The sequence below is a fragment of the Grus americana genome, chromosome 4 (genome assembly GCF_028858705.1).
Source record: "Grus americana isolate bGruAme1 chromosome 4, bGruAme1.mat, whole genome shotgun sequence".
Classification (NCBI taxonomy): domain Eukaryota; kingdom Metazoa; phylum Chordata; class Aves; order Gruiformes; family Gruidae; genus Grus; species Grus americana.
This window is the reverse complement of record NC_072855.1, coordinates 14,717,573-14,737,018: the sequence shown is the minus strand read 5'-3', so window position 1 is coordinate 14,737,018 and position 19,446 is coordinate 14,717,573. Positions and strand designations below refer to the sequence as shown.

Sequence of the window (19,446 nt, the reverse complement as noted above, 5' to 3'; positions counted from 1 at the left end):
ATACTGGTATAAGTTTCTAGAGCAAAAAATTGCCTTTAAAAATACATTATTTTCTCTCTTGTTAGAACATCTGATACTTTCTTGTTAGCTTAGATGTTGTGTGGTCTCCCACTTTCTGATAGCATATGGATGAGTCCCATCTGCTCCTTTACGCCTAGGATCAGCTGTTACTATAAACTGGGGATTTTTCACTTGTTTCATTTTTCTGAACTCAACTCTTCAGCTTGCAGATGTTTTCAGGCATATTGCTAAGGACTGAAACAGTAACGCTAACAACAGGTACGTTAACACACACCTGTGATTTGGTACTTCATCATTTCTATCAAAAGACCAACAGCAGAAAGCTTTCATGAATTTACTAAAAATTAAAGGGACCCATATGTTCAAGACAGTCAATCTATGATCTGAAAGGAAAATACCCTTCAAAAATTGCTTATTGCTTTATAGATTGCTTTATAGATATTTATATATTGCAATTGCGCCCATTTGGTTAATTATACACGAGTGAAGGTATTTGGTTGCATACTGATTTCCAATATTGCTTTTGATTATGGGAACATGTTAGTAAATCATTTTTCTTCAAGAAAAAGGCAAAAGCTTCATTGAAAGGTTTTTCTTGGTCACACATTGGACCTGAAATAAATATAGCATATGATTCAACTGAAGAATTGTCATCCAGCAAAAAGTAAATAGAAAAGACAGAGGGCATTGGTTCTGGCTCCTAATGAGACAAAGAAAAAAAAAAATCAGTACAGGGAAAAAAAAAGTAAGAAAACATTTTCAGTATCTCCACAAAGCATTTGTGCTGTTTGGGTTAGGTGTCATGAGCAAATGCATTGATTTGGGATGGGTAAGTAATGTGCAGCTCCTTGGAAATTGGGGTAGGGATAGATGGGTTTAGGTGCATGGGAAATGTCTTCCTTCTTTAACCTTGTTTTAGATAGTATTTAAGGAAAAAGTAAAAGCTAAAAGCTGTTATACTGACTTTCTCAGTTAAACCTGTGTGGCTGCCTCTTCATGGGCGCTGAAGCATGTTGAACTGTGCTTGCAGAATCTGTATCTCTGTCAGGAAAACCACACTAAAATCTGACTTAAGCAGAAAAAGTGTAGACTCTGCTTTTTTTTATCTGTTTACTTGAATTCGCAGTTCATCCATTGTGCCTTTGCAACAGTTGCTGTGCAAACAAGTAACTTTTGATTTTGCTGGGTAAATTGAAAAATATCTATATGCATGTGTGTGCATTGGGTCATTGGAGATAGTTTTATTAAGTTGCTGGAGACTGACCCCTTTTATCTACCAGCCAAATCCTTTAAAAAACACAGCAAACAAAAACCAACAGCAGCCAAACCAACAGACCCAGACTATGTCCAATCCAGGGACAGTTTCCTTATTTGCCTGCAGAGATGTGACCCCACCTGCCAGGGAGGCTGACATGTATTCTGGGATGAGGGTCTTTCAGTCTTGGTTTTGATGCTGTTCCAGTTTGTATAAAACAATTAAATGTTCATTCTCTGAACCAGAGAATGGCTCTTCTGCCATGTGTCAAGAGATTCACCCCAGATGGTGGAACATGTGGGGAAGAAAACCAATCAACAGATTGATGGGGGATTACAGTAATGTTGGCATGGACTTCTAGATAACTGTCCCAATGGAAATAAGCATGGCAAAGATACAGTGAGACCCTGAGAACTTTGGAAATTTGGCATAAAGCATTTCCATGCATTATCTTTGTATGAAGAGATTTATTAATATTTCTTCCTTAGAAGAATATTCGGTTTGAGTGTAACATCCTTCTATCCAGTTTTGATAAATGGAGGAGGCAATGCTGCAGAGACAGGAAGGGAAACCATGGTGGAGAAGGTTAGGTATGATGATGCCTGTCTTTAAATGAAAGGCTGGGAGGGCATGGACTGTTTTAATAATATATCTGGCTTTGAAGTATTCCTTCATCACCTTCTTTCAGAAATTGAAAAAGTATTCTCTCTTTTGAATCAAACCTTTGCATATCTGGCACCTCTGGAAACACAGTGAACTGGAGCACTGGAGTTATGGTACTAGTGGGAATAAGAAGAAATAACCCAAGACCCTGTTGTGGCAGTAAGACCTGTAAAAAGTGTTTGTGTAGCACAAGTGTGTTGCCCTTCCTTCGACCACTGTAGCTGTGAGTGAGGTCAGCCACACACATGCCCAGACAGGCATGTGTGACGTTCCCTCTTCCAGGGAGCATTCCCCAGGAATTCTTTGGAGTCCTCTGGAAGGAAAAAAATCAGCTTTTATTACAACAAGCAGTAATACTAGGGGGAGTTCCAGAAATCTGAGGAATTGGTTTTATATCCATTGCTTGATTATCATAATGCAAACTATCTTTGTGCAGGAAATTTGTGTTATTTTGGTAGCACTTAGAAGTTTGAGCTTGGTTATTTGTTTGAAATCTCACTTCATCTTTCACCATTTACCCGTTCCTAGTAATAGGCCACGTGTAACTGCAGGCAGTTGAAGAGAAAAAGCAGCTTAGAAACGCAGGACCAGGGTGAGGATTTAAAGATGTCTGAAAATGCCACTTAGCTAAGGGAGAATATAAGAATGGTATCTGTAAGTGTCACATGGAAAACTTCTCCATAACTGTTTATATTTTATCTAAGTCATTTGAAAGATTGTTTTATATTAATGCTGTATATGCATATTCTTTTAAGTATTTTCTTAGAGACCTAATGCATCATATTGTCATGCATTGTCTCTTTGTATTGTAATGTGAAAAATGCTCATTGTGTTGTCATGTGTCATGTCATCATTTTTGAGATGAAGTCTTAGAGCTGAACGTTAGAGCACAAAACTGCTCATGCAGCAGTTTGCCAGGAAGGCTGCAAAGAAGGGCTGCTGTGAAGGTGAAGAAGATATAGATTTTTTTATATGAAAAGATACAAAATAACTTTATAGTGTCTAACAAAAATGACTGAGAATAGGATTTCTGTTTCTAAATGCATGGGCAGAAGGGAGAATAACACTGAGAAGAGAGAATAAGCTGAAGGTAAATGTTGCTGCAGAAAATCACGTCAAAAACCCCAACCTAGGTGCTAGCTAGCCATGAATCAATTTAGACTAGAAATTGGAAGAGAACTCCTAGCCAGGAGGGGAGCTGAGTTCTGTATCAGCTTCTCAATGGACACAGCAAAAGGAGAAACTAAACACGAGTTTTATATATTTCTGAAAGGACTGTATGAAATACTGCCTGAAACAGCTGAGGATTGGATTTGAACCAGATGATCCAAGTGATTTTGTAAGTGATTCTGTAAGTGAAATGCTTGGTCCTCTGTATACAGTCTTTCTTTTTTTTCCCATTTGTCAAAAAGCCCACATGTCTACAAAGATGAGCCTGTTCTCAGAGAGGATCTTCTAGCTGGTCATTACGTAGAGCATGTAGCCCATGATTTAATTTCCATCAATAGCTGCTATTTTTAAATCAGTGGTGCTACAGTGAGAAGAAATCAGGAGTCTCTGGTTAATCCTTACACCGTGGCTTCAGGGCATCAGACTGTGCTGTCTCATGCTGTGTAATGTCTCAGAATTAGTTATTCTGGTCCTAAATCCTGTAGGTATTTTTGTGGATGAGTGGCCCTTCCCTTCAGAAGTCCTGCTGACTTTAGTGGAGTTTGTGCAAGGTTGAATTTTGTGTGAATACGATCAAATGTGAATCAGTGTGATTTTGCTTCAATTCCTACTTTTAAAATAAGTTCCTATTCAGTATGCGTAAGGATGATAAAATCAGATCAGTGGTATGATTCCAGTCACACTCTCATCACAGAAAAGGGAAGTCGATACAATTCACCCTCTAATGGAATTTGAAAAAAATAGTAATTTTATGGTAGTGAGATCTTCATTTTTCGACTGTTGCTTTCTATAGCAATCGCATTTTCAGATACAACTAAGAAATATTAACAAACCAGACCACCTCAGAAAAATGTTTCAGTTTTTGTCTCTTTTTTGAGAGTTTTGTCTTATAATTGAGTTTTTTAATACTTGTCACAGTTTATGAAGTGTGAGTGAAGTCTTTTCTAGCACAGTGGACTACAGACACAATAGAAACATGATAGTGGTATATTCAGCATGTGTTAAATTGACATTATGAAGTAAACAGAAGAAAACTCGAAGGAAATCATTGCTGTGCCCTGAGGTGTATCAAAGATATTTTGATATTTAAAGTTTAAATCAGCCTGTGCTCTTACTCTGAATGCCAACGTGCAGCTGCATTGACAGTGGAGTGGTTGTAATAAAAGGGTCACTTTGAAAGTCATGAGGTTTGTTCAATCTGAAATGCCATCAGGGAAGAAAAAAAAAAAAACTTCTCTTGGATGTGAAACACAAAGGTGTGATAGCACACATAGACATAAAAGTACTGAAATGAAAGGCAGCATCTGTATTATTGCCTGAAATAGGCATTTACAGAGGCTTTGTGTGATGTTGTGTTAGCTTCTCCACTTAGAGTGGGATGTAAGAATTTCTAATGCTCGTGGCCTCCCACAGAGGCATTTTTTTAGTACACTTACTTTTAGTACACTTTGAGAAAGAGTTTGGAGCTTGCTGGAGTGGGAAAAAACTTCTCTTTGTACTAGAAAAGTGTATCATGTTAAAAAGAAACAAATAAAGCTGTGTTGTTCTATATTTAATTGAAAAGTGGTAGATTTTAAAATTTAGGTTAATTTTCAAAGTGTCTCTTATTCTGTAAACTAGAAGCTTTTACAGTCTTTCGGGCAGGTAAGCATCCTTTGATAATGTCAAAGAGTTCCTGCATCAGGTAAGTCAGATACTTGTGCAGAAATAACATTTAGCTTTGCTGAGTATTTAAGAAAAGCTTTGGTTTGTTGATGCTAGTAAGGCTTTTGCAGGCATGCCAGTAGATTTAAAACATGCTGTACTAAAAGCAGTTAAAAATTCCAAACATGAGTTACAATTCAGTTCAGGAACTCATAATAACCTGGAGATACGTAATTACTACGCAGTACATACCAGTCTCAGCTGAAGATTTGCTGAGGGATCTGCGCCCCGTTGTGCCGCTCCATGGCTGCAGATGACCACCCACCCAACACAAGCAGCCTTAGGGTTGGCATTTTAGCCTCCCAGCTGCCACCCATCACGGCCTGCCATAATAATGCATTGCCTCAATTTCCGGGGGCTGCGAAGCACAGCAGCAGGAGATCTGATTTACCTTTCCTCCTCTGGTTTTCTCTAGCAAAGAAAAAGCTCCTGCTTGCAGCTGGGGGCAGGAGTATTTTCAACTGCTTCTGCTAAGTCAAGGAGATGAAAGGATGGGAAGTTTAAGGGCTTCACATGAGAAGTTATCTTTTGGTTGCCTCTCAGTGAACAAACTGAGATTTTGGGCTGGTAAGAAATAAAACTAGAATTGCTTTCAATCTGGTCACATCCTTATTGAATTTTTTTGGGGGGAAGATAACGTGGCCCTTGAATATATTGAATACAGTGTCATTCAACATATATTTTGGGGTTAATACCTGGTTTATGTTTGTTTGAATACTTCTCTCTTTAAAGAGCAGCATAGAGTAAATGTGTAGCTTTTAACTGTTCTGCTACAGAAGTGATTTCAATTCTTTATAATTAGTGGAAGTTCTAAAGAAAAATGAACCCTTATTATTTTAAAAGTAATCGTATCTGTTGGATAAAGGAATTGCTGGAGATGACACATGGAGTTCTTAGCAGCAGGAAAACTTATGAACTTTATCTCTCTAACAATAGCTTTTACAAATTATCTTAATTGAAGCTTTCAAAATGTGAATGCTTTGACACTTGAGAGCACTCCTCTTACCTGAACTAGCATGTTTTCCTGAATGATCGTTAATTACTTGCTGATGGCTCACAACTCTGACACTTAAGAAATTTACTGCTAGAAAAGTGCACCCATGTGTTACAGAGCTTCATGTAACCGTGAAAAATTGATTTATTCAAAAGCTGTGTAAGTAACTTAGGTACATTATTCAGATTAATGGGGGCTGGATATAGAAAGCCTAGTAAAAAAAATATACTGTTTCTCCTGTGAATTAGTATAAAATATTTATACTTACAAAAGTGCAAACTAATGAATATATAGAACAGTAGATGTAGAACTAATGAATGTAAGACAATAAAAATATTTTATTTTCCTTGTGCCCAGGCACAATGCACAGCAAAGAAAAGTTCTAAATTCATCTCATCTATTTTGGGGTAAGCTCCATGGCTAGCATTTAAATGCAAATGTTTACTAGTTTTATGTTGCAATGAAAGTTGCTCTAGGGTCTAGACTGGTTTTTGATAGCCAGCCTACTACATGGAAAGCTAAATAAACAGCAGTAAGAAACTTTCAGGGGGAAAAATAGGTCAGAAGGACAATTGCATGAACTAGGGTAGTTTGATGGTGTCAGTTTGACCAAGTAAGCAGTTGTTTCCCTTGAATCTCCACATTATCTGTCCTACTTCAGAAACTTCACTTTTTTGGGAGCACTTAGTTATGGCTTTGGCAACTTCTTGTTTGTATCTTTCCTCGCAGCATGACTGTAACTGTCTTCAAGCTGGTACTTCCAGTCAAAGGGCGCCTTCTGGCTCTCTCCTTAATTCCCATTCTGTTTTGGTTATCAGCCACAGTAAGGAAAATAAAATATTTTTATTGTCCTACATTCCTTAGTTCCACATCTGCTGTTCTCCATGCCCTGTCTACCATCCTGGAGCAGCAGCCAAATTCTTTAATCACTGCCATTTGAGTCCCCATGTCCTAAAGACTTCCAGCAGTTTCCAGAAATCATGAACAGTGAAGATGTGGTTTGTTACCCATCTTAAGGAGGAGGCGGAGGAGGAGAGGGAGACACTCTTCTCTCGCAGCCTCTCTGAAAATTTCGTCCACCAGTTTTACTCTTGGGGTCTTTCAGGATGAATGCAGCTATACAATGACATAATTGTGCACTGCTACTATGATTAATTTGTTTGTTAAAATATTTCATGAGGAAACCCTGACATGCCACACTGAGTTTTCAAGACACTTTTAGCTTGCATAGGTTCACAACCAGCAGCATTTTGTGCTAATAGGCTGTCAACCTGAATTCCTGCCAGGGAAATCATGTCTGATGACTTTATTCAGTAGTTTATTGTAGAAGTAATAAGCCTAGGCTAGACAGGAGTTGGGTTTTTCTTCTGTTTTAAGTCCTGTCATAGTGATGTGACTGTATGAACAGTTCACTTAGGTAGGACTGATCACAGTTGTGAATCTTTAATTCAGGTATTTCCATGATATTGCCATCCGTATAGTGAATGAGAATGTAAGGGACACTTCTGTGCTTTCATTAAAGTAAAAACTCCCTCATCGTTGATCTCGTCATTGAGATCATTGTTTTTAATAATGTAATATTAACAGAAGTGAAGTTAATCAGTGTCTGATCATCATTATTACTGAGCATAATTATAAAATTAATTATATCATAAAGACTCTTAGTCATAGCTCAGTAAAGATTTTTTTTTTCATGTTCATATAGCAGAACAGAAAGTCAGGCTATAATTAGGGTTCTGATATGATAAAGTGAGCCTGAAAATATAGCAGAAATATTCAAAAGACTACTTACATGTAGTTAAAAAAGTTGAGTGTATTTTTAATTGTATTTTATTTTTTAGTAGTTATTCAGAATTATAATGGTGAAGCAAAAAAGAAATATTGCTAAGTACCACAGTAGAAATTTAGTGCTGATGTTCAGTTTTTACAAAAAAAAAAAAGCCAACACAAAAAAAAATAATCAAACAACAACAATAACAAAAAAAAAAGTCACAGATTTGAAGTGTTACCAAAGCACAAAAAAAAGATATATTGGACTTGTACAGCAGTTGGCAGAATGGCCTAAGTCTGGACTGCTGGTTTCTATTACAATAGAAAAGACAAAAAAGGAAAAGCTATTAAAAATTGACAATATTACTCAGGTTTCTAGGGAACAGCTGTATTTAAAAGGAATTATTATAACTTGTGTAAAGAATGTTATCTTAACAGTACTGAAATTATTTGGGTTCATCAGTTACGTAGTAAGTATTTTGCCTTCATTAAGCAACTTTTCAGAGAAAAATGATTCAGTCAGTAAATGCTCATAAAATTCTGCTTGAAAGCACTGCCTTATGCAACTTAAAATTATAGGACAATGCACTAATTATTATTCAAGAGGGGGAGAATTTCACTGGAAAAGAAATTATCAAATGGTTCAGATAAGGGTATTCTTACGTCTTTTGCATTACAAAATTACATGGAATATCTGCTTTAGAAATAGTTAATGGATGGTTAATAGTTACCTAAATGGATGTAGAAAGAATATTGTGTGGTTTCCTCATTAGCTAATAGCCTTCTTGTTGTATGTCAACCATTTTAGTGTAAATTGCCTGAGAACCAAGAATTAACATTTAAACTAATGATGTTACAACAGAATATATCAATATTTCTGGTCTGCACCATTGCTTAGTTTATTTACCCTGAATGATACAGGTTACCTTGCACCAACAAAGTTAAAAATACCTCCAGAACTGGCTTTCTGTATGCTGTTAGAGTAACAGGTTTTATAGATGCTAAACCAAAGGCCAGTTAATCAATGCAAAAGCCCTTTCCACAAAATATTGTATTAAAAAATAGACTGTTAATAACTACAGGTACTAATTATTATATTATTGGCTTTTGTCAGGTTTTATATTATTTATGTTTTCTAATAAAACGGTTTGCACTTTTGGTTTGCCATAGGCTGACTAAGCTTTAAGTGTTCTTTATCAAAGTGGCCTTTCATCTATGGCAGAAAAGACCATGCTCTTCAAATGGTGCAAATTAATGTGGTTAATGAGCTATACTGTCTTATACAAGCGAAGTGCCTGTTTTGCTTAATTCTGCGGTAGCTGAGATCAACAGTTCTCCGGCGAAGAGCTGGAGACAGATAGCAGAGTCTGTAGCAAGAAGTCGTGACTCGGCGCACCCCTATCACCCCTCCTGCTCCCAGTCCTCTCAACAGGACCAGCTGGGCAATGCCGCTGTCATAACTGACTATGTAATGCTGGGTTTTGGTCGGGTATTCTTCTGTCAAATACAACGTACAAGTTAAAATAACCCGACAGGTTACAGAACACCTCTTTAAAGACTGAGATATGTATTTTGCAAAATTCTTATTCCATCTGTATACACCCATAGAGATGGAGGAAACTCAGTAGTTGCATTGCATCCCTTGCTGGCAGTATTCCTGCCAGTACATTTTCCCATGAGTTTGGTGGGGATTTTTTTGGCTTTTAGTTGGTTTGTTGGAGGGGTTTTTTTGTTCGTTTTTTTATAGCTAAGGTGTGGGTAGAAACTAACAGCCTTTTGCTTTCTCACTGAAGAATACTGGCTTGTTTTTCCAGCAGTTTTCTTCCAGGATCTTTGTCTCGCTTCCATTGCTCCTCTCCCACAGCTGCCCTATAGAGTTGTCTTTTGCTCCTTGAATTGCAAATACCGAAGCCTTTCATTGAGATAGTACTTTATCTCCCAACCCTATCAGGGTTTATCGGTCTTCTCTACATGCCTTGCCTTGCAGTCAAAGGCTGTTTTGCTTGATCTTGTCTAGAGCTGCACAGACATTTTTTTTCCCAAAACAGAACATTGTTGCAAAGTACTTGCCTATTTTCTCAAAACATCTCACTTTGAAGACTCCTCCTCTCAAAACATGGAGTTGGAAGGTCTGGGAGCTCTTGCCCTAATCAGGGCTCTCAGGATTTCCAGACTCTGCCCTCCTGTATGGGCAGAATTAGAAGTGCTGAGTCGTGCAGGAGGCCACTAGGCTGTGTGGCCATGGGTGGTCCCTCCTGGTGGGGCTGGAAACCCCACGGCTGGCCGTGGAGCCACGGCCTGAACACGCGGAGTTTTGTCTTGAGTGTATATTGAAAGATGAGCTGCTGGCTCAGGGACTGAGTTCCTTTCTCTCTCTGTGTCCTCAGGGCACAAAAAGTTTCCATCGCCTTTAGAGGCGATTTACCAATGTAATAAATCTCCCTGATTTGTATTAGGCATTTATTCTTTTAACAGTTTCATTTCATAAATCATATATATAGCCATGACTTCAACTCCCAGTTAGGTACTGGATAAAAACAGAGTGAGGATCTCAGTATTTTTTTTTCTTTCTTCATGTTTTTTATATTCAGATTTTTGCACTGAATTGAGTAACATCTGCTAAGCAGTGTTTATTTGTAACTGCTCACAGAACAAGACAGTAAATGTGTGTACTCAATTTTTCGTAAGAAAACGTGTTGATACTTGGGCAAATTTAACTATATATTTGAAAATCTGTAGCGTGTCTAGCAAGAATATTATTTCTGTACATGTAAAGGACTGTTGGGTTGAGATTCTGGATGTTTACCAGCAAATGACATTGATTCTAAGTGTAACTGGACTAATTACTGAGGGAAATGAATAAAATACACAGATATAGAAGTATTGTTGCATTTCTAATTGTGTCATGTGGGCTTAATCTAGTTTCATTAAACCAGCCCATTGATATACAAGTCCTGCAGTCGGAAATTTGCAATTTCCAGTAGCTGCAGCATGCTAACAGGTATAACAGTCTTTCTTTAATGGCACTAGAGTATGTTAAGAGCTTCTTCCGTTATGTTCACTGCAATGCTGAAAAGAACGACATATTAGAAATGAATCACTATAATTATTGTGGTCAGTGCGTTACCTCTTTAAATTCATGTTCAGAAGCTACCTTGCTGAAAAACTCCTACAGGAAATTCTAATATACATTTTTGGCTTTATGATCAGGGCTAAAATAAAGCTGTTTCACTGAAAATTGTGTGGAAAGCCTTCCATGGGAAATGCTAATGCCGGGTTCATCCCTTATGAGAAAGTTTCACAAAAAAAGTAACTGATGTTCTATTTCACCCACGTTCAAACACATATTAAAGTTACAAAACCCATGACATAAAGACTTTCAAAAAATACAGTGGTTTGGTTGGATGGCTCTGGCTGTGGTTTCCAAGTATGTGTATTTCTAGCGTAGTGATTATGTAGAGAACCTTGCAATAAGATTCACTCTGTAAGGAATGGTTGGTGAGATGCCATATTGTTGTCATGACTCAACTACTCAAAAAGTAAATTTGGAAAGTCCTGGAATTTTGTAAAGACAGAGTGAGGGAGGACCAAGCCTGCATCCACAGACTGAGCAGTGGCACACTGCAGCCCGGATCCAAACTGACCTAGTCAAAGCATACTACAGCTTCCTTCAATCCCATGCACCCAAATTTCTTTCTCAAATAAACACAGGTTCCAGGAGAAGAGAGGTCCTTGAACACATCTCTGACATCTTGAAATGGCTGAGGATGGACTCCTGGAGCTATCAGTTCAGCTGATCTTAGGTGTTGTCACTGTTTGTGTCTTGAGGCTTTACATTTTTCCTTCAGGTTGCCTAAATTTCTTTTTCACTTCACTCAGATGTGGAGTGTGTTCTTCACAGTGGTGTAGCTCTTCGCAGGCATTTGCATCCTCTGCTCTGCATCCTAGTAAGATGAAGGCTCTGCTTTCCCAGGCACATAGCACTATACAGCAATGACCTGGCATCATTCGGTTTCTCTTTTCAGGCTCCTTGGTTCTTCAATAGAATTTATCTTAAGTCATCCCTCTACAGAAACTGACTTTCTCTGCTTTGTGATGCTAGCGAGATGCTTGTCTATGCCATGAGGAAGTCTGAAGGTCTGTCTGTGCCACCTTCCCATTCCTCTACAGAACATTTGAAAGAACTCCAAGCAGCTGCTAATATCTTTTTTTTAGACTGTGCAAAATGCTATTTTTACCATGAGTAGATTAATTGATTATTTTTCAAATTAGATTGAAGAGCTTTTATGGCAAGTGTGACTAATAATAAGTTTTAGTGATGATTAATATGTATCTAGAAATTACATTTGAATTGCAAGGAACATTTTTCCAAGATAGTGCCCATGCATTTTTATTTCCATAACATTTATGCTTTCTGATATGTTTCTGTCCTTTTGTACTTTTTTTTGTCTTCTTTTTGCCTCTGGCTTTTTCCTCTCTTGTACAATGTGTATTTTCTGAAATGGGTGTCGAACAGCATTTTTTATTATACTGACAAGAACAGCAACACCTCTGTAGATTGTCCTACAGCAAAGGCATGACAGAATAAATGATGATAAATAAATCATCTTACATGATTTCTGTGTTTCCAGTCCTTCAGTTCCATTCTCCAAGAGGCAAGTGCTCTGGCAAACCACTGCCTCATGTGACATTTGAGACCTAAAACAGATGGTGACAGATCAGATGTGATTGCTGTTTTGCCTGCCATATCATAGGATTTGAACCCAAATCCCAAGTGTATGGTAAAATAGGCAGTGGAAGCCACCAAGGATTGATAGACCACATGTTGTTTGCATTTCGATAAGTTATGCCTGCTTATTCTACATGTTCAAAGTGCTACTGGGAGAGGTCACTTTTTTTAGCTACAGAATTCAGACACTACATATCGCTTGTAGAAGGACACTAAACTACAACTCGGATGGCCTAAAGTCTCCATATCTCAGTTTCCTGTGTATAAAGTAGGAGTAAATACATTTATTTGCTCTGTATGTTTTTTGGTGTAATTTATACTGGCAGTCTTTGGGACAGAAAGTTCAGCTTGAAGCCTTTGCTACCATTGTAGATACATTCTCACAGAAGGTCACATTAGCTGATGATGGAGAGTGATGTCTGCTAACATAAATATAGCTGTTTGGTGCATCATGTTGCCTTTTATGCACATATTCATGGTCTCTGCATCTGGAATGGAGAATTATCTGATACTGTGTGTCATCTGCATGTCCAGCTACGTGTTTACAAGTTCCTATCTCATACTACTCACAGGATAGCTTCTGGTGTTTAAGTGTGGTATTGAGCACAAGAGGCTACATGACAGCGTGTCGCTATAAAGCACTTACAGATGTATTCACAACTGTCCAAGAATAAGGGCAGTGCAAAAGATAAACACAGAGATCAAGCAAAAACATGCAATAAGATCCAGTGGATGGATGAGTCTTTGGTGATGTTTTTATCTTAATTTATATATGTATTGTGTGAGGACTGTTATAGACGTTTTGAGAGGAAGTGTGTCCATTAGCATGCTATTGTTTATTCACACTAACTTGTTAAAATGCTTAAACCAGAGAAAATACTCACATAGTATGTGTGTACATGGATCTCACCTACAAAGCTAAGTGGTGAGGCAGACAGTACAGGCAGACATGAGGCAGAAATTGGTAGCACCAGAATACTGAAGACCTGATTGATGTTACTAGGTTTACAGTTCTCCAAAGTGTGGTGAAATAATTCTGCAAGTAAATGCATGTCTAATGTGCAACATTAACTGAAATATGTAGCCAATCAGCAAATACAATCCATGTTTTATTCTATAAAAATTTGAATATTTCTATTGAAATATGCTATTGGGATGAAGGAAGCCAAAGATCATAAATTGAGACTTTCAGCTACTAGACAGCTATTCCCTGGGGGTTATTGTCAGGCCAGCAATATGCCAGTGCTGTACAAAATAGTCCACTGCCTAAGTGGAAGGAAGCACGAGTGACAAATGTGATATTAACTGAGCTTGTTATTATGGAGGTCAGAGTTCTTGGCTGATGGGAGAAATAGACCTTGCCAGCAGTGCCAGCAGTATAGCTAGTAAGGGAATGTATTAAATAAGCATCAATGAAAAGTATGCTCATAGAAAAGCAAATGTTTTGCCTTTTTTATTGCTGAAGTAAAGTGGGTAATAATTATAAAAAAATACTGTTTAATCTCTTTGGAGCCATCTTTCCAACCGTTAAGGTCTAAAAGTATTTTGGAGTATTTCTGAATTTTCAGAATTTCAAGCATTTTAGTAGAAACAATCATTCTTATTTTTATTAAATGGCTCGTCACATGGTACTCTAGAAGCTGTTGTGTAGATTTACTGCTCTCTTACCTGCTTGCTGTCACTGAAAGGATGTAAAACAGGAGATGTGGTGGTGTGAAAGAGGGAAGTGTCACTTCTCTGAAGTATGATTTTGACAAATGACATGTTACTGGCTCGGAAGCCCCTGCCCACACCTGAGCAGAGAGCTGGAGAGCAGTGCTAGTCACTGAGGTGTGCGGCGCAGAGCATGCTCATCTCTGTAAGTGAAACAGCTGTTGGCAGAGGCACTTTGCTAAAACCACTGACTTGTTGGATTTGTTTCAGGTGGGATTCCATTTGTCCTCACCGGAGAGTTTTTCCAGCAGTCGCAGAGGCCAGCCGCATTCATGATAGCTGGGACAGTCAACTGGCTCTCCAACTTCGCAGTTGGACTGCTCTTCCCTTTCATTCAGGTACTCAGTAGCCTTGATATTTGGCATGTAATGATATAGCTGGTATAGTGTAGCGTATGATGTTTGAACAGTAATTTTCAGATAATAATAAATATCTTTTTATTGAAGTAGATGAAATTCCTAACATGTTTTTGATACAGTTCAGTTGTGCTACCCACATATCACCGTGTTTGAATTGTCCTGCAGAAGAAAAATTACTGTAACAGTGGACAACCCTGTATGGCAAATTCCCCACAGGAGTGCTTTAGCAGTGCAGTCTGATGGCCGTGTCAAGAGTTCACAGTCACTGATGGTGGTTGTCACTGCCTTTTTCTTCAGCCTGTAGGCTACCTGTCTTCTGGTTCACCCTAGGCTTTGAGAATCCTTATTAGTCTCATTGGGAAACAGATCCTCTCCTCCCCTCCCCCTAAGCCTGGCTTCATGGCTCTCTTTTTTTTCAATGTCTTTTGTCAGGGTTTTATCTTCATTAGCTGGTTCCTTCTTGCTGCAGCCTAGTTGCTGCGTGGATGAATTTGTTCCTGTCCCAGCTTCCCCAGGTTCCCTTAAGTTTCACTTTTAATGGATTGCTTTATTTCCTTGGCTGAACTAGTCACATGGAGGACAGAGGCCAGTTTCATCAAGAGCTGTCTGACAACTGATGTTTGTGTTTTAGCAGTCTACGTTTATTTTCTAAAAAAATTTAAAATTTAAAAATAAATGAAAAAATAATTCAAAGTTCAACATAGAACAGCATTTTTCCCCTCTAATTCCTAAGAAAGCATCAGCATAGTTGATGTGTTGTTGTCTGGCAAAGGAGGCTTCGAGCAGCTTCTCGTTCAAAACCACACTGAGGTCCTTTTCCTGACCATGAACCTCTCCCAAGGACCGTCCACAGTCTCTGGAGCTTGCACAGGAGCTGATTATCTCAGGAGCCAGAGGACAGCTGATCAGTCCCCTGGCCAACTGTTTCCAAACTCTTTAAAGAGCCATCCTGCTCCACTGATGATAACAGTTTGAGAGTGAAGCTCACAACTACAGCACAAAATAAAGAAGTCCTAATTGTTTTTTAAATGCACAGAGGAAAATACCAGAGGCAGGGGAAGGGCATGGAGGGGAGCAAGCCCTCCAGGCTACTTGCACGTCCTCACAACCAAGAGAGAGATTTTGGATTACCCTTCAAATCATCTCTGAGTAAGAGAATTGAATTACAGGCAAGGAGGTGTTACTGCTGTTTGTCCCTTCTTACAACTGAAAGTTATATGATACTTTATCATATGCAATACTGTATAAGACTATATATTCATTTTCATTTGACAAGTAAAACTGCTTTTACTAAGTAGTACGGTTTAAAATTACTTGTATGAGATAGTTTATGGGAGAACTTGAAAGCCTTATAAAGTCTGACCCTTGATCTAAGTCTGACAATTTAATATTTCTTGTAAAAGGAAAAAGTCTCAAGTCATTTTGATTACTTGGATCACCTTCAAAAGTCAACATGAGTATAAAGGCTGTCATCCTTCCAAACTCAGTGCTCCTACTGACATTAACTTCAATTAGACTGCTCAGAGCTATAAGTCTTAAGAGCTTGTTTTAATGCTTACTGAGGTCAATGAGTGTTTTTCACCAGTTTCATGGTGCAGAGTAAGGACTTGCCAACTTAGACATTTAAGGTGAGATTTTCAAAAGCAGGTGGAGACATAATTCTTTTCCCACTGAGGTTGTTAGAACACCTGCCAAATGCAGCGGAGAAAGAATTAAACAATTCCCTCAATTCCCTTGTGTTCTTGAAAACCTGACTTTAGTCATCATCACCAGTATGGTCCGGGAGGCAGACACGAGCTCAACCAGCAAGTGGATGCTTCTCTGTGGTTTAATAGCTGTTTCTCCCAGAAGACGGGGACTGACTATTTAAGCAGCATTGGGGATTGACTTCCACCCCGGCTGGCCAGGCACTAGCAGTCTCACCGCCTGCCTCCCTGGTGGCCAGGCAGGTGGCGGGGAATGAAGTTTCAAATCTAAGGGTGTATAATCAGAGTACTTTTATTTGTTATGTTTTTAAATTATCCAGAGACATTTAAGGAGTAATCATGTTTCTCCAAAATTGCGGTTTCTGCCTCCTGCGCAAAACCAAGGAGTTACCTGAGCTCTGGCTGTCAGTTGGATCTGAATTCATGCAACTCAGGGCTCTCCCTTCTTGTCCTGCTAATCCCACCTAACAGATCACCTGGTGGGAACTGTTTGAAAAGGCCCTTAGTAAGTTCAAATAAAAAGGCAAACTACATTCTCTAACTTTTCATATGCGTATTAAAGCTTTTTGAGTGATTTAGTATGCATCCTTATAAAGTTTGCTGTAGCCTTGGGGAATTTATCATTTTGTGTCATAAAAATTTCCCATTGTGTGATTGCAAAATTAGCAGTTTAGTTCTAATGAAGGTAAATTCTATTTCCACCTTGCAAGATTTTTGGTTTTCTCTTCTTTAAAAAGTAATAAAGAGAAAGAGCTTAGAGTTTACACCTAAAGATGAAAGCAGTGTTACTCAGACTTTGATTTTTAAAGCTTTTTCACAAGATCAAACTATGACGTCTCCACACTCCCTAACTTTTACTTTTTTCCTATTTCAGTCAACCTTATTCTCAAAATTCAGCTTGTGAGTCACCTGTTTCTTTACAGAAAGGCAATAGCCTCTCTTTAGCTCATTTTTGTAATTCTAAAACAGAAAAAAAAATCTTTAAAATGCCTTCACAGAATGAGTGCATAATCCCTTCTGTGTATTTAATTACTGATCTGATTGCTTGAGAGACAACAGACGCTTTTTTGATCGTTGGTGTGCTTCTATAAAATTATCCCAAACGTTTGGGAAACAAACATGTTAACTTTAGAGTTATTAAAAAAATCAAGCAGTAGTTAGTTCTCCAAATGTCACCAATTAACTAGCTTGAATGCCTAGATTTTCTCCCCTCAACCATCTGTAGATACATGTAACAGAATAAAACACTGGATTGAGTCATACACTAAAATGTATGGATGAGACTGAGAAGCTAGTATACAAATCAATTTTTGACAAATTACAAAAAATTTTAAAAGTGGCTACTGTTCCAGCCCTCATCACTGCCTGTTTGAGGAATTTGTGCAAAGGATCAGAACTGAGGTTAAAATGACAACTGATACTATATTGAATTCACAAGTACATTCGATACTATGTGATTATTAGGAGGCGTCTGATAGTAGGTGTCAAAAATATGCCTTTTTAAAAATCTTTTTTTAGTGCAAAATACATTAATCACAGAATCACAGAAGAGATTGGAAGGGACCTCTGGAGATCATCTAGTCCAACCCCCCTGCTAGAGCAGGATCACCTAGAGCAGGTTGCACAGGATCACGTCCAGGTGGGTTTTGAATATCTCCACAGCCTCTCTGGGCAGCCTGTCCCAGTGCTTGGTCACCCTCAGAGTAAAAAAAGCTTTTCCTCATGTTGAGATGGAACTTCCTGTGTTCCAGTTTGTGCCCACTGCCTCTTGTCCTGTCACTGGGCGCCACTGAGAAGAGTCTGGCCCCTTCCTCTAGACATCCACCCTTTAGATATTTGTAAGCATTAATAAGATGCCCTTTCAGTCTTCTCTAGGCTAAACAGACCCAGCTCTCTCCGCCTTTCCTCATACGAGAGATGCTCCAGTCCCTTAATCATCCTCGTAGCCCTCCACTGGACTCTCAGTTGCAGAAGCCTTATTGCATGGGATCTTAGAACATACAGAGGAATTATAAAAGATCTGGATTTAAGTCTGAAGGCATTTCAGGCTTGTGTTTAACATAGAGCTTGACATTGTGAAATGTCGAATATGTCACCTTGAGTGACACTCAACAGCATCTCTTTCCCATTGCAGTCAGTTGAGAATGAAGGCATGAGGCTTTTCTGAACAATGAGTGGTGAAGAGACGAAGCCAGGTTTGATAAGCCAGTAGACCAGAGATGCTGAAGCAGTTCATAAAGACATGGTGACCCCCTCCTTTCAAAGCATTTCAGTGCTCCTACAGGTGCTAGAACTGGGTCATAATGCTGAGTTATTTGAATGCCAAATCTCCAAATTTTCATTCCTGCAAAATATCCATCAGTGAGTATTTGGAGTAAGAAAGAAAGCACTTCAGCCCTCTGCCCTCTCCTCTGACTTGCGTATCTCATGTTTTTGCATGGCACTTGCATGTCAGAAGATCATAGCAGTCCATAGACCGCCTCCTGCTTCACAGCATGTGAGCAGTGGCGTAGGGAGCTTGTCTTCAGAATGGAGTCACAGGATGTGACGACGTTCATTGAATCAACCATGTAATAGTAAAAAAGTAATTTGGCCACTTGGGAAAGAATGCCTGAAGTTATAGTAATGCCTGTGCAGGCCTGAAGGAATTAAAATGATTTATCTGAAATAATTACAACTTCAACACTTAATTTTACCTTTACATTATATACTATACTTTATACTTTTAATGCATTGTAATTGGATTTGAATGTCAATTTTTTGTTAGCTAACCAAAATAGCCATTTAGAAAGGTTCAAAACCTGTGTGAACTGATGAAAAGCTTATTGAATATATTGTCATATCTAAATAGGTATGTTGTGTCCTTGTTCTTAGAGACTTATGCAAACACATAACTCCAGCATTTGATTTAAAGGTGGCTTGCATTCATAAAGCTACCGATGTGCATCCATATGCCTTTGAAAGATCTGAACCTAAAATATCAAGTATTGGTTGTTCAATTCATGTCTGTCGTTTCTTACATTTTTCATTGTTTCAATATGTAAAGGTGAAAATAATAGCATTTTTCTTTGTGCGGGTCTAATTTTTTCACTTTCCTAAAAGATTTATAAAATCTTTCTTTTATAAAAAAGTTTACATGAATGACTCAAATTTAGGAAAGGGAAGGGAAAGGAAAAGGGAAAGGGAAAGGAGACGTGCAGTTGTGCAGTGTGTTCTACCATGTAAATGAAATTGCTACGCTAGACACCACACAGTCTGGCCAAAATTTTTAAAGATATATTCCTCTAAGTTCCTAATCCAAATTACAAAATTTACCTGATTTTCAGCTGTGTTGCTGAAATTTCAGCAGAAATACACCAGTG

At 38.4% G+C, this 19,446-nt stretch overlaps 1 protein-coding gene across 4 annotated transcripts in view; it reads left to right on the top strand.

Annotated features, from left to right (window-relative positions):
* SLC2A9 (solute carrier family 2 member 9) overlaps positions 1-19,446 on the top strand; it is a 132,669-nt gene that overhangs the window by 95,919 nt on the left and 17,304 nt on the right. For all 4 annotated transcript variants that reach the window (XM_054825038.1, XM_054825037.1, XM_054825040.1 and 1 more), the window contains one exon: positions 14,230-14,357. In XM_054825038.1, the coding sequence (XP_054681013.1) occupies positions 14,230-14,357 (128 nt within the window). The remainder of the gene's footprint in view (positions 1-14,229; positions 14,358-19,446) is intronic.